The sequence below is a fragment of the Protobothrops mucrosquamatus genome, unplaced genomic scaffold, assembly GCF_001527695.2.
Source record: "Protobothrops mucrosquamatus isolate PMUCROS unplaced genomic scaffold, P.Mucros_1.0 scaffold1386, whole genome shotgun sequence".
NCBI classification, from domain to species: domain Eukaryota; kingdom Metazoa; phylum Chordata; class Lepidosauria; order Squamata; family Viperidae; genus Protobothrops; species Protobothrops mucrosquamatus.
Window position 1 is genome coordinate 209,621 of NW_015387573.1, and position 13,442 is coordinate 223,062.

At 43.2% G+C, this 13,442-nt stretch overlaps 1 protein-coding gene across 1 annotated transcript in view; it reads right to left on the reverse strand.

Moving 5' to 3' along the window:
- Window positions 1-13,442, reverse strand: part of CMIP (c-Maf inducing protein) — a 24,921-nt gene that overhangs the window by 6,624 nt on the left and 4,855 nt on the right. The window contains exons 3-11 of the mRNA XM_015821713.1: window positions 13,165-13,245; window positions 11,423-11,526; window positions 10,340-10,444; window positions 8,063-8,416; window positions 6,995-7,060; window positions 5,058-5,084; window positions 3,557-3,605; window positions 2,317-2,424; window positions 1,076-1,192 (exon numbers count right to left, since the gene is read on the reverse strand). Of these exons, the coding sequence (XP_015677199.1) occupies window positions 1,076-1,192; window positions 2,317-2,424; window positions 3,557-3,605; window positions 5,058-5,084; window positions 6,995-7,060; window positions 8,063-8,416; window positions 10,340-10,444; window positions 11,423-11,526; window positions 13,165-13,245 (1,011 nt within the window). The remainder of the gene's footprint in view (window positions 1-1,075; window positions 1,193-2,316; window positions 2,425-3,556; window positions 3,606-5,057; window positions 5,085-6,994; window positions 7,061-8,062; window positions 8,417-10,339; window positions 10,445-11,422; window positions 11,527-13,164; window positions 13,246-13,442) is intronic.

The window sequence follows — 13,442 nt, forward strand, 5'->3', positions numbered from 1 at the left end:
CAAACTAGGTAACATCATTAGTGCTAGAAAGGGGGAGGAGGAGGAGGAGGAGGAGGAGGAGGAGGAGGAGGAGGAGAACCCTTGGTACTCTCTGAGTTCTCTAGTACTAGTGACTAGAACTGATGTGGTTAACTAGTTTGGGTAATGAAACATCTGCAAGAAAACCACCAAGCTCAGAGAGCGCCAGGGAGCCCTGTTTTTAACCCTGGGCTACAAATATTCTCCTTTATTGCTATCAGGAACTATAAACAGACTTTGTACTTGAAAATAATAACAACAGCAACAACTAGAATTCAAACAGACAAGCACTTGCCATCTGACACCCCAGATTTAACCATTGTCAATAAGAAAGACCCCCCCCCCCCCAAAAAAAAAATTCTGGATAGCGGTTCTGGCAATGCCTGGAGACAGCAAAATAGAAGAGAGGAACTCTTGAAATTATAAAGTCAAAGTGGGAGCAAGGAGAGGGCTGAGAATTCTCTTGTTAAGATGCCAAAGGAAAGAGTGACTTTTGTGATTCTTCTGTTAAGAAGAAATAAAAGTCCAATTTGCCTTGGCATTTTTATGCCTTTATATCTCCCGATTTCTAGGGGTTTTTAAAAAGTTTTTTTTTAAGTGTCTTTTCTTCCCACACTGAGATTTCCATTCTTCTATTTCCTCATTTGTTGCTAAATTTATGTTCCCCCTTTTGCTCTAGTTCTTCCCCCTTCCAATTTTTCTCATAATGACCCTTGGCTGAGTGAGTGGTCCCAAATCCATTGATTTTCCAAGGACTTGAACCCAAGAAAGCCCCTTTACCTATCATATCGCACCATCTCTCCCATTTACTGGAAGAGAATCACACTAAACACGATCAGGCCTATTTCTGAGTAGAGACAAATATGTTTGCACTATTAACGGCTGACCTGCTGTGTTTTTAAAGCTTGTGATCATTCCTTCTGTCCCTAAGTGGTCACAGAGCTGTTTGGGATATTTCATTTTCAGAGGAAGGAAAGACCAAATGCAGGCACGAAATATCTGTTTCCTTGTTTCCATCTGGTGTGGCAAATAGATCAAGGGAAAACGGCAGCCTTACCTCCACCATGGTTTGGTTGCCCCTCAATGCCAACAACATGCAAGGCCCCAGTTTGTTCTCAGCCAAGGAAAGCAGAAACTTTTTTGTCTTGTAGCAGGAGCCCATTAAAATGTGAACCTGCAGGAGAAAGAGAGAGATAAGAGAAAGAGACACACAAACACACACAATTCAGGAAACATCTTTTGGCCCTTCTTCCAAAGTAGCCAGGAAGGCGAATGGCCAAATCTCGCAAGAGCATTTTAACTCCAGTCCAACTTCCCTAAATTATTGTCTTCCAGATATGTGGAATTATCTATTGCTCTCAACTCAGCATGAGATGATAAGTGTTGGAGTTACAACTTTGGAAAATAATTTAAGGAAGGGATGCTCCAAGTTAAAAATTCTAGTTTTCTGATTCGATTTGGCAATAGCACTTATATACCGCTTCACAGCCATCTTTAAGTGATTTATAGAGTCACCATATTGTCCCCAACAATCTGGGTCCTCATTTTACAGACCTCAGAAGGATGGAAGACTGCCAACATTTTAAAACATCTGGAGCCGGTCAGGATCGAACTCCTGGCAGTGAGCAGTGAATTAGCCTGCAATACTGCACTCTAACCACTGCGCCACTGTGGCTCTTGTTTTATCTCTAAGAAAATAAGTAAACAGATATACATTCTTAAAACAAAAGCCAACTTGCTTCTCTTTTCAATTTCTTGTGACTTTCAATCTTAAGAGATTCTTTGTTCATTCCTTTATCTAGTTCAGTTACCCAACTTCTGCTCTGGTTCTAAAAGGACCAAAACCTTTTTTCTCCAGCTCAGAGGTGGGAAGTCTGTGTCTGTACGTAATCTGGAGTATGTATCTCTCCTTTGTGAGGATGTAGACATTAGACAGGAGATGAGTGAAGGGTATCCTATATCTAGCACGAGAGCAGTAAGTTTAGTATATTGTGAATGCAACCAGACCGTAATAGTAAGTGGGAATGGCCTTGGGAGACAGGGGGAAGAACCACGATAGGACAAAAGGCAACTTAGCCCACAAAATGAATGGGAGCAGGCAAACATTTCAGGAGGGACCCTCCCTACTTTCTTGAGCTGTACAGGGGGTGGGTGAGGGAAGAGATGTACTTTCAAGTTTCTGTCAATGTAGCTTTACAATAAAATAGAATTAGCCCATCTGATTGTGTTTCCTATCTGGGCCACCTTGCAAAAGTGACAACATGAGAGCAAAAAAGACTGTGAAGAACTGGCACATACCATACTGGCAAACAGTTCCCCATCATCATCACATGCCACACCACCAGGGCTGTAGAGCTGGAACCAGCCGTCCTTGCCGGCCCGCACGCTCAGCAAACAGGAATGGACCTGGTAGAAGAAAGACACATGAGAAGGTGGTCTTCAAAATAATTCTGCAGAGAAAGAAGAGAAATGGAGACCTCTGGTGCTCTAGGTGCTGCTCAACTCCTGCTCCTCCTGGTTGAGCGTGCTGACGGAGCCACTAGGAGCTACAGTACAAGATGCCCCAACCTTGCAGAAGAGACATTCCTTCTCATTGGAAGGGTACCCAGCTCAGCAATAAAACACATTCTTCCTTGCACCTCATTAGGCACCAGGTGTTCCATTGGAACACTTTTCTTCCAGTCTGCAGCAGAGCAAAGAGTCTGCCAAATGGGCCCTCTGATCTGAACCCTGGAGTGGATGGGAAAGAAGGAGAAGAAGACTTTGTCTCCTGCAACTAAAAGTTTTATGTATCTGTTGTAGTTATGCACCCGTTGTAGGCCTTGGATTTCTGAAGAATTTCAGGTTTTCCATCCAGATGTTTTAAAATGTTGGCAGTCTTTCCTGGGTGCTCAACACAAATACCCCCCTTATATTAATCATCCATTCGTCCATCATATCTGTCTGTCTGTCTGTCGTATCTATCTACTGTATCTATCTGACTGTCTGTCTAGCTATATGTCTGTCTATATGTCTATCTATCTATCTATCTATCTATCTATCTATCTATCTATCATCTATCTATCTATCTATCTATCTATCTATCTATCTATCTATCTATCCATCCATCCATCCATCCATCCATCCATCCATCCATCCATCCATCCATCCATCCATCCGCATCTGCAACAAACAGACATAACTGTGTGCATGCCACTGTCACAACAATGAGCATTTCTGTGATGCAAGCAAACGTTCAGTCTTGGCTATTCAGGAAATGAAGGGCATTTATCTGGAGCATTCATTTTGCCCTGCAATTTCCAGATGCAACAATTCTAGCCAAGCTTCCGAGATATCCAAGCCGTGTTTCATGCTGACACAAAAGGCATGCAGTCCTTTATAAGAAGGCAGCAACAGGCTCCAAAAGTCTTTTCAGGAAAAATATCAAAGCCGGGAGTCTGACTTGCATGATGGAACTCCAAGCAATTTATAGCCTGCATGTTTCGCCAAACAACCCGTCTCCCTCTTTTTGTGGTGCTAGGCTGGATGGAAAACTTACTTCTTGCCTTGAGTCTTCTGCAAATCTTTGAATGACGTACTTCAGCTCCCTGGAAACAGACAAAAGGAGAAAAAAAAAGAAAGGGGAAAAAAAAGAGAGAAACAGAAGTATGCAGTTGGTCATCTCCAAATAAATACAGAGTACAGCTGTTGCATTTCATTCTGATTATGTGCTAAGTGAAAAGTTACAAGGAGATGTGGAGGGAATGATTACGTTCTTCTAAAACTGGGGCGTTACACGGTGGGAAAAGGTCTTCTGACAGCCTTGAAACAATCCATGATAGTTAAGGACTTTAATCCTCGGAGATTGGGAAACGGTCTCGCCTGGAGATCCCTACCCCATTCTGCAGCTTCTTCTAGCCAGACAAATTCACAGCTAGAGGCCCCTTGATGCAAGCCAAAGAGGAATTTGGATGCGAGCCAAGGGGGAATTCTGTGTGTGGGAAGGAGGATGTTTGGAATCCTCGACTGGTTTGTCCAGGATGGGATAAGGATTTCTGCCTTGGGTAGGGAGTTGGACAAGAAGACCATCAACGTCCCTTCCAGCCCTATGGTTCCACAATTCCTTGCATGTAGAAAACAAGCATTTCAGTTCAATGGCTAGAACCTCTCTTCCTGACCTGCTGTCAAGCATCAAAGAAACATTATTCTGCTTCAGCCATTGTTGTTTCTTAGCTTGCCTACAGACATGGGGGGGGAGGATGCTTGGGGTGCTCAGTACANATTGTCTGAGGTTTAATTGGGGAATGTGACTTGCACGGTCAGGGGAAAGGGGAGTTTCTATATTTTTCATTTACTGTTCTGGCACCAATGTAACCAGAGCTGGTTTCCTATTCATCAGTGCCAATATGCTGTACTCAATAAAGTTTTGCATTAGAGATTTGAATGTCTCAACTGTGCTTACTTCGTTGGGATCATCAGTCGGAACCTGGACACCTGCTCTAGCTGATTGACAAAGCATCCTTCCATCATCACTTTGAACAGGGGTCTTCAAACTTGGCCCTTTGATGACTTGTGGACTTCAACTCCCAGAATTCCTCAGCCAGGCACGCTGGCTGAGGAATTCTGGGAGTTGAAGTCCACAAGTCATCAAAGGGCCAAGTCTGAAGACCCCTGACTCTGAACATCCTGCTTGGACACATGGGAATGGCTACCAAGAAAGGCTGTTCTTGTCTAATGGCTGGTAGCATAATTTGATCCTACTGAATTGGGAGGGTCAAAATAGTCCAGCTAAGACAATATTACAACCGTCGAGACTGGGTGCTACTGCATCATAAGCTACTGACAGAATGGCCCTTGAGGGAAGTGTGATCCTTTTTTGCGTGGCAGAGAAAGTGCCTGGGTTGTGTTCCTCCACTTTTATGAATGGAGGAGGTGTATTAGGCAGGGGTCTCTTTTAGTCTTTACAACTAAGAGTCTATCGCTTTTGAAACTTCTGTGTTGTAAAAGTGCTGGGTCAACCCAATACTATAGGAGATTATTTCAAGCAAATAAGCACTTACTTTGTGAACTTCTCATGTGCAAGAGCCCTGAAATAAAAACACAGGGTATTAGGCAGGTGTTTTTTCCCCCCAAACACAACAATAATACAAAATCCATAGATCCAATGTAAGTCCAGTTGCCGGGGTGACTCAACTTCCAGGTTATTAGAATGAGCCTCAACTACCAGCTGTAGCAGTCTCTTGACTGCCATCATCTCAGGCAGCCTGTGACCCAAATTGTCCAACTCAACCTCAACTAAATTGAAGTCAATATCATCAAGAGCAAGGCTGGGCAATTTCCGTTCTTTGAATGAACATCTGGGAATCTTGCAAAACGGAACATCTAAAATTGGGCGGCAAGGAAGTATAACCTACAATAGTGCAAGCAAACTACAAGAGCAAGAGGTCGTGCTAATTTTCAATATGAAATGAGTAAGTGCATTACACATCCGGTGTGCCGAATGCACTTAAGAGTTATTTTTTGAAAAAGACATCCTCAAAATTTCCTCTAACGAGGCCGTAGCCTCCCCTATCCTCAACCCATGCAAGACTACTGTATGGAACCCTGGAGGCTTAAAAGGAGTTCATTCATACTTAAGGTACATTGGGAGAAAGAAAAAGCAAAAAAAAAGCTCATGTGTCATCAAAGACGCAAATGGAAATTTCTAGGTCCAGGAGACCAAAACCATGCGTTCGTAAACAGGATTTTCAGCTCCTATTCCAGTCCCAGGTGTGCTTGTTAATTGCACGGCAATTAAGGCCCATTGCCTCTGAATTAACATTAGCAAAGCAATTAATGGTCACTTGCTCAGAGGTCCTTGCATCACATTCTCCCTCTGCCCTGGGGTCCTTGGTTAAAAAAAAAAACCACCCAACTCAGATAAATGACACCCAGGACCTTTCTCCATTTCTCCCTGGTCTTTTAGAAGAACAGCAAGTTGGTGAAAACTAGGGCTTAGCAAGGCACCGGGCTCCCCAGGGAGGGTTAAGCTTGCAAATTGGATGATTATAGGCTGTAATGTTCACCCCACAGAGACATCTTCCTTTCATAAACACTGGTGCCATTAATAGGCTTCAGAGGGACCATCAGCAACTGTTTCTCGCTGGATTCAAACACTATGTTTATGGAATGACATGTGGTTTGATGCTTCTTCTTTCAGCAGGCTGTCTTGTCCTAGCACATCTGCTGAGACAACTGCTTACCTCTTGTTTGATCCCAACAACTGACAATGTTTACTTTTAATTTCAATTTTTGAGAAGTCCCTTTCACCTACATCTGACCCTGGGACTACATTTTTTCCAGATTCAAAGTGGGTCTGGCAACTTTCTCAGTAAGTGATCATCCTTCTGTGAAAGTCTAGGAGGTCCACCCTTCAAATTTCATAAAAACTCATGGGATGATCATGTAAAGTCCTTGTGCAATTATCTCAAGGCTCTAGCCATTGTTTTGCATTTTCAAAACTATTTTAATTTGCAGCTTTTTTTAAAGAGGGGGAAAGGAAAAGGTAAACTGCAACAACCATTTCCTTTGTGGCTGCAGTTTAAATGGTGGGACTCTGTTTTTTGTATTACAAAGGCAAAAAAAACACGTTGATTCAGATGGTTTTATTTGTAGGCAATGCCTTTGCTTCACGATTGGACTTCTCACTATTTTGGTTGCACTGTATAGAATTTTACTGAATTTTTAACAGCCAACAGCCGTTTTGACTGTTCACTAATGTCAGAAGTGGGGATGCCCCAGAATGGCAAAATGTATGTATTTAAAATAAAGAAAGCAAATCTGATCTTATTCTGACTACCTACCATTTTCCTTAATTTACTGACAAATCTCAGTTATAAGCTACGTCTATTAGACTCTTCTATTAAATCTTAGTTAGTCAGTAATTAGTTAGTTCTGACTAATGCAAGCTATCTTCCAGGGAAACAGCAAATGAAACATCCCAAAAACAAAAACTTACTCTTTGGGGAAAGGGATGGGCTGGAGCAAACTGGCCAGAGCAGGTCTCCAATCTTCGTAATCTGACCTGTAATTAGAAAAGCACAATTATCGTATTTTCCGGCGTATAAGACGACTGGGCGTATAAGACGACCCCCAACTTTTCCAGTTAAAATATAGAGTTTGAGCGAGAGAGAGAGAGAGGGGGGAGAGAAAACTTGATGAGTAATATGCCAAACCACATGTGTAAAGGAATAAAATAGAATACCCATATTTTCCGGTGTATAAGACGACTGGGCGTATAAGACGACCCCCCGACTTTTGAGAAGATTTTCAGGGTTTAGAAAGTCGTCTTATACGCCGGAAAATACGGTAGCCTAAAGTCCGTTGTGTTTGTGCATGAGTTTTACCTTGGTCTCTGCCAGCCTTCTTTACCTGATGCCCCAGGATCTACCCAAATGAGGCTCCCAAAAGCTCAACCCTCCTGGTCATTGACCATCCTAGATAGGAATTCTGGAAATTATAGTTTCAGCATCTTAGAGAGTACCTAGAAAAGACTATCCCACTGAAACTTCATTTATTCAACTTCCAATTTTTCAATTGGCCTGATGGGGAAACCCTAATATTCACATATGTCCACCATGTGTTTTATCTGTTAATTTCATTTATTGTTGTTGTTGTTGAACCTGCAAGCTGTCATTTTGTTGTCTTTTGCAAGGAATCAGTGCTGACTTAACACAAACCTGTTACTGTGCATAATCCTCCAATGGAACAAGAGTTGCTGGGATTAGCACAGAAACACAGGCTCCACCTTGCCTGTAAACTGTGCTCAGGAGTCAAAATGCAAATAAAAACGACACTTTTTCATCCTTAATGCTAATATTGGAATTCCATCAGCAGGACTTTATACCTCTTCCAACTCCCAGGAAGAGTGTTAGATTTACTACTATGCTATGTGCATATTTCATAAGATTCCTGCTGATGTTGAGAAGGATACTAGGTGTCCATACACACACATCTGCCCACCCGCACCCTTAACCCAAGAAACTCCTGTGGACCATCTGGAAAGCCATGGGAAAGAGCAACTCACAGCATCTTGAGTATTTCCACAAAGCAGCCGAGGATGCGGTCCGCCTGGGCACTGAGTTCGATGCTAATGCTACTGCAGGTGGGGCTGACCATCAAACAGTCAATCAGGTTGGGCTCGCTGTCGTTGCCAACGCTGGCGGTCATCTTCTGGTTGGCCACGTTGTTGCGCTCCACCTCGACGTGGATCTCGTTGGACGTGACAATGACTGCTTTGAGGCGGGATTCAGCCAACGTTGCCTCCCGGGACATCAGGTCAGGACTGGTGTGGAGAAGCCGAAGTGGCAGATTGGGCTTGCGGTCACAAGGCTGCTGGCAGCCATTCCGAATTTCCTTCAGGCTTGGAGAATTGTCCCGGCTGTTGCAGGGGAAAAAAAAGCAAGTGGGAAAGAATCAATAAGTTGAAGTTGCTAGACATAACAGAAATAGTGGGGAAGAAGCTAGACGGCAACTTCGCAAAGTTTTGCAACATGTCCTCTTTTTTTTTAATCAGTGTGCCTCTCTCTGTGTGTGTTTTTTTTTTTAAATCTTGGCCAGCTGCAATTAAACTGTCCTATTTATACCAAAAGAAAACAAATGTCTCCCCAATGGAATTTGTAATGCAGCCCCCGTTTTTGTGGCAGTCTGTGAACTTGGCCATCCTGGGTAGGAATGCAAGCGTCTCGGCCCGATGATGCAAAACCGTGATGCAATGTTCCTTTCCATAAACAGCCCACCAGGATAGTCAACTCAATTTCCTAAAAAATTGATTAATGGAAGACAAAAACATCTTCCATCTCCATTCTTATCTCCCAAGAACTAACAGCACTCTTCCCTGCACACAAACCTTTAACCTCTTGACAACTACGGATGTATGTGTGTTTGTGTGGCGGAAGATTTTCAGACTACACAGGAACACACATTGCTGCTTTTTTCATAATCACATATCTGCTCCAGCTTGTTCAGTATTGCTGCCTTCAGCAAGGAACAACGGGACCCTTGCCAATAGGTTTCAAATTGCAACCTTCATAAGTTTCGGCAACAATGCTTGTTGGCCAGGAATTCTGGGAACTGTAGTCAAAAATGTCTAGCACAGGGATCCCCAACCACCGGTCCGTGGACCAGTACCAGGTCACGGCCTGCCAGCAACCGGTCCGCACAAACAAGCAAAGCCCCATCCACGGGATGCAGGCAGCACACAAAACCACATACTCTCCAGTCCACGGAAAAACCTCTCTCCACGGAACTGGTCCCTGGTGCCCAAGAGGTTGGGGACCTCTGGTCTAGCAGACATCAGGATGTCTATAGCTTGTCTAGGCTGATTTTCAATCGTTCAATCAGAATAGAGATGGGAGGGACCTTGGAGGTCTTCTAGTCCAACTCCCTGTTCAAGCAGGAGACCCTATACCATTTCAGGCAAATGGCTGGCCAAATGTGATTTATGGGCAGTAAGGCACCCATTCTGGGCTCATCATAATTTCAAATGGTCATTAAACAACCGTTCATAACTCAAAAACTACCTGTAATTTACAACATAAGGATATTTTAAAAAATCGGGACAGATCCTATCTCATCCTATCTTTGGAGATCAGAACAGATCCACAAAGAAGAGGGGGTCAACCTATTTTTCCAAAGCACCAGAAGGTAAGACAAGAAATAAGGGACGGAAACTAATCAAGGAGAGAAGCAACCTAGAACGAAGGAGAAATTTCCCAACAGTGAGAAGAATTAACCAGTGGAACAGCCTGCCTCCAGAAGTTGTGGGTGCTCCATCACTGGGGGGTTTTTAAGGAGAGACTGGACAGCCACTTGTCTGGACTTGTATGGGGTCTCCTGCTTGAGCAGAGGGTTGGACTAGAAGACCTCCAAGGTCCCTTCCAGCTGTGTTATTCTGCTTTGTTCTGATTCCATGCAAGATATACATTTATTTCTGCTCACACAGCACAGTTCTCTCCATAAAGATCACAAGCTGGAAGCAATGTGCTCTCCTGTGTTGTTTTTTGAAGCAAGGCCCATGCCTCTTCACCAGAAGGCTTCTGAGCTTCACAGAGAGTTAATAAATAGCATCCTGGTGAGCTGGTCTTCTACCAACCAAAGGTCTCCCACGTCATGCTGGCAAAAGCCCAAATCTGCCCCGTTCCCCACAGTTTCACCCCAATATCGACAAATACCTCCACCCACATCTTCCTCCACCTGTCCCTGCAGAGTTTGCTGGGACAAACATAACACCTTTTGATGCAAGTGCATTTTCTTGCTCTGATGTTCCCCCTGAAGGGGCTCACTGGGAGATGCAGTGACTGACCTGTTGATGAATTCTTCGTAGCAAGAATAAATGGCTGCTAAACAGACAGCAACGAGATTCGGAAGGACGCGTGGATGCGGACACTGACCAGTCGGGCCATGCATACTGGAATGAAGAGAGCAGGGATGTGAGACGGTGTATCCACGTTGTTAAGGCAGGAGCAAGCATAAAGTTTTAACAGAAGAGGATATCTGTAGCTCAGGCTTGAATTGAGGGGTCCCTGGGTGCTCTCTGAGGTTGGTGGTTTTCTTGCAGACGTTTCATGACCAAACTAGGTTATATCATCAATGCCAGAAGGGAATGGAGTGAGGAGGAGGAGGAGGAGGAGGAGGAGGAGGAGAACTATGGGATCTTTGCTGCTCTCTGAGCTTGATGGTTTTCTTGCAGAGGTTTCATGACCCAGCTGGGTAACATCATCAGTGTTAGAAGGGAGTGGGGTTGGGAGGAGGAGGAGGAGGAAGAGGAGGAGGAAGAGGAGGAGGACAACGACTATGGGATCCTTGTTGCTCTCTGAGCTTAATGATTTACTTGACCTAACATAGGAGTGAGTGTTGTGTTCTGTGGCGTATTCTACTAGTTGTTAATACATTATTGTTATTTGCTTCACTCTGTTTTGTTCTTTTAAGTTTCTGCTGGTCATTGACCAAGTAAACATTGATGGGATTCCATTTATTGGATTGAATAATTTATTCAATCAATTCAAATCAATTTATTTGAGTGATTCAATAATTTATTGATGAACGGAAATGAAACAGCACGGAAGTGGATCCTCACAGAATGAGAAGGTCTGCTAAAAATCAGTGTTTCTCAACCTTGACAATTTTAAGGCATGTGGACTTCAACTCCCAGAATTCCACAGCCAGCATTGCTGGCTGTGGAATTCTGGGAGTTGAAGTCCACATGCCTTAAAATTGTCAAGGTTGAGAAACACTGCTAAATTATAGGCCAATGTTGAGAGAAAACACCTTTTAAACTCATGGCAAAATGTTGGCTACCAAGACTGCTGGCAAGGAAAACAGTTGACGTGAAGCAAGGACGAATATCCTACAAAGGGACAGATTTTTCGACCTCACGCATATTTACCTGTGAATAAATTTCTTTACCACTTCCATGCCTGCATTCAGTTCATTCAAGGCCAGAATATACTCTTGGGTAAAAAGCCGCAACCGAGGACATTTACCAAAATCCTGTCCAAAAAAAAAGGAGATAGTTAAGATTTGGAAGTGCTAAGGCGTGGACTTTCAATAAGGATGTCTTGAGGAACGGAAAGTTTTAATCGGTGTTTATACAGGTATCTCTTGACTTACAACCATTAATTTAGTGATCATTCAAAGTTACAACGGCATTCATGGATACCTTTGAACTAGGCTGTGATGTTTCTCTGTGTCGTATATATGTGTGCATATGGGTATTTTGGGGGGAGCTGAATGCAACAAAATTTCATTTTTAATGTATGCTGATTAGTGTACATTTAAAGTGACAATAACATTTTTATTCTATTCTATTTCTATTCTGTTGAAAGAAGGGTCCTCCTTGTGACGGTCACAGCAGCCTCTGTCAGGTAAGCAAAATTTGAATTCTTGGCAACTGACATGTACTTGCCACAGTTGCAGCGTTCCAGGGACATGTGATCACCGTTTGTGAACTTTTCAGGTGGTTTCAGAGAAGGAAAGTCAATGGGAGAAGCCAGATGCTTTTAAACAACCGTGTGAATCGCTTTTAATTGCTTGCAAACTTCCACAGCTTTGAAGTTGCTGCTTGTAGATTTGGTGTTTGCGAAATGTTTCTTCCCCTGCTTGAATGAAACGTGGTCCAAGAGGAAAGTTTGCAAAAAGAATAAACATGCCAAACAGGGCCAGGCCAATTCTGAGGCAGAGAGAGGCAGCTGAATCAGCCAGCTGATTTTTTTAGATGTCACGAAACAGCAGCAAATTTGCTAGTTTATTGAATTTGCTGCTGTTGTGTTATTACAACACTGGTGAGCTCCACAGCTTCGGAGGCCAAGCTCAGTGGATACCTTCAGGCCATAGGTATCCTTGCTTTCCTTTGAACATTTGGGTCTTCGGTTTTACTTGGAAATAAGGCCCGCAGGGCTGATGGTGGGACACGCAGCAGTCTACATTGGTCCAACCAAATCTGCCACCGAACATTCTCCAGAGGTGGGAGGAACGTTTCTGTTCTTACCTGTAATGCATAGCTTGTTCTTTTTGTCCCAGTATCAAAATGAGGTAAGTTCTACGTATAAGTCTTCCCATTAAATAGTGCCTTGAAAACTTAACCGGTCCATGATTCGTTTTTTGAAAAAGGATGTTATTCTACAGTTGCTTTCTATGTTTTTCATTGTTCACCAAAGACAAAAAGGTAGCCTTTAGGAGGGGGACAAAACCCCCACAAACTTTCCCCAAATTTGCCTTTTTAGCTAAACAGGGAGATAGGCTTTCACTGAAGAATGAAGCCAAGTGTTTTAGGACCAGAGTAGTACCTCAGTACTCATCGTTAATTGGTTCCAGGAGGCACAATGAGTACCAAAAACGATGACAATTTTTCCCATAAGGAATAATGTAGTGAGTCACAAGGCAGCCGACAACGACAAGTTCTAGCTTGTGCATTGATTACCAAACAAATGAGGAGTACCGGGACAAAATGTTTGTGTCAAAATGCGTTGAGTACCAAATTTGATGAGCTTCAACGCAGTTGAGTACCAAGGTGCCGCTGTACCTGCTTCTTTGTTCCATAAATATGTCACATGGACATAACAGACCATCTAAAATAGCAGCATTTTGTGTAGAAAACTCTGAACCAAGACAACAAAACGATGGACTCACCATGTTATGTTTTAGGATTCTCTGTACCACTGGAGTGAACACTTCTATAACCACCATGGATCGCGGGCGTTCTCGGCAATGCTGCGTCAAAAGATTATTGTGTTTAAAAAGAGGCGAGAAGAAGCACAATCCACGGCCGCTAATAATCCCAATGCTTCTATTAATCTTAACAAGTTAAAAGGACCTTTCTTTTCTAACCATCAGTTTTATAAGGACTCTATTCCCCAATCTACTGGATAGATCTTTGTAAAGGGCTTCAAAAGTGTTTCTCAGTCAGG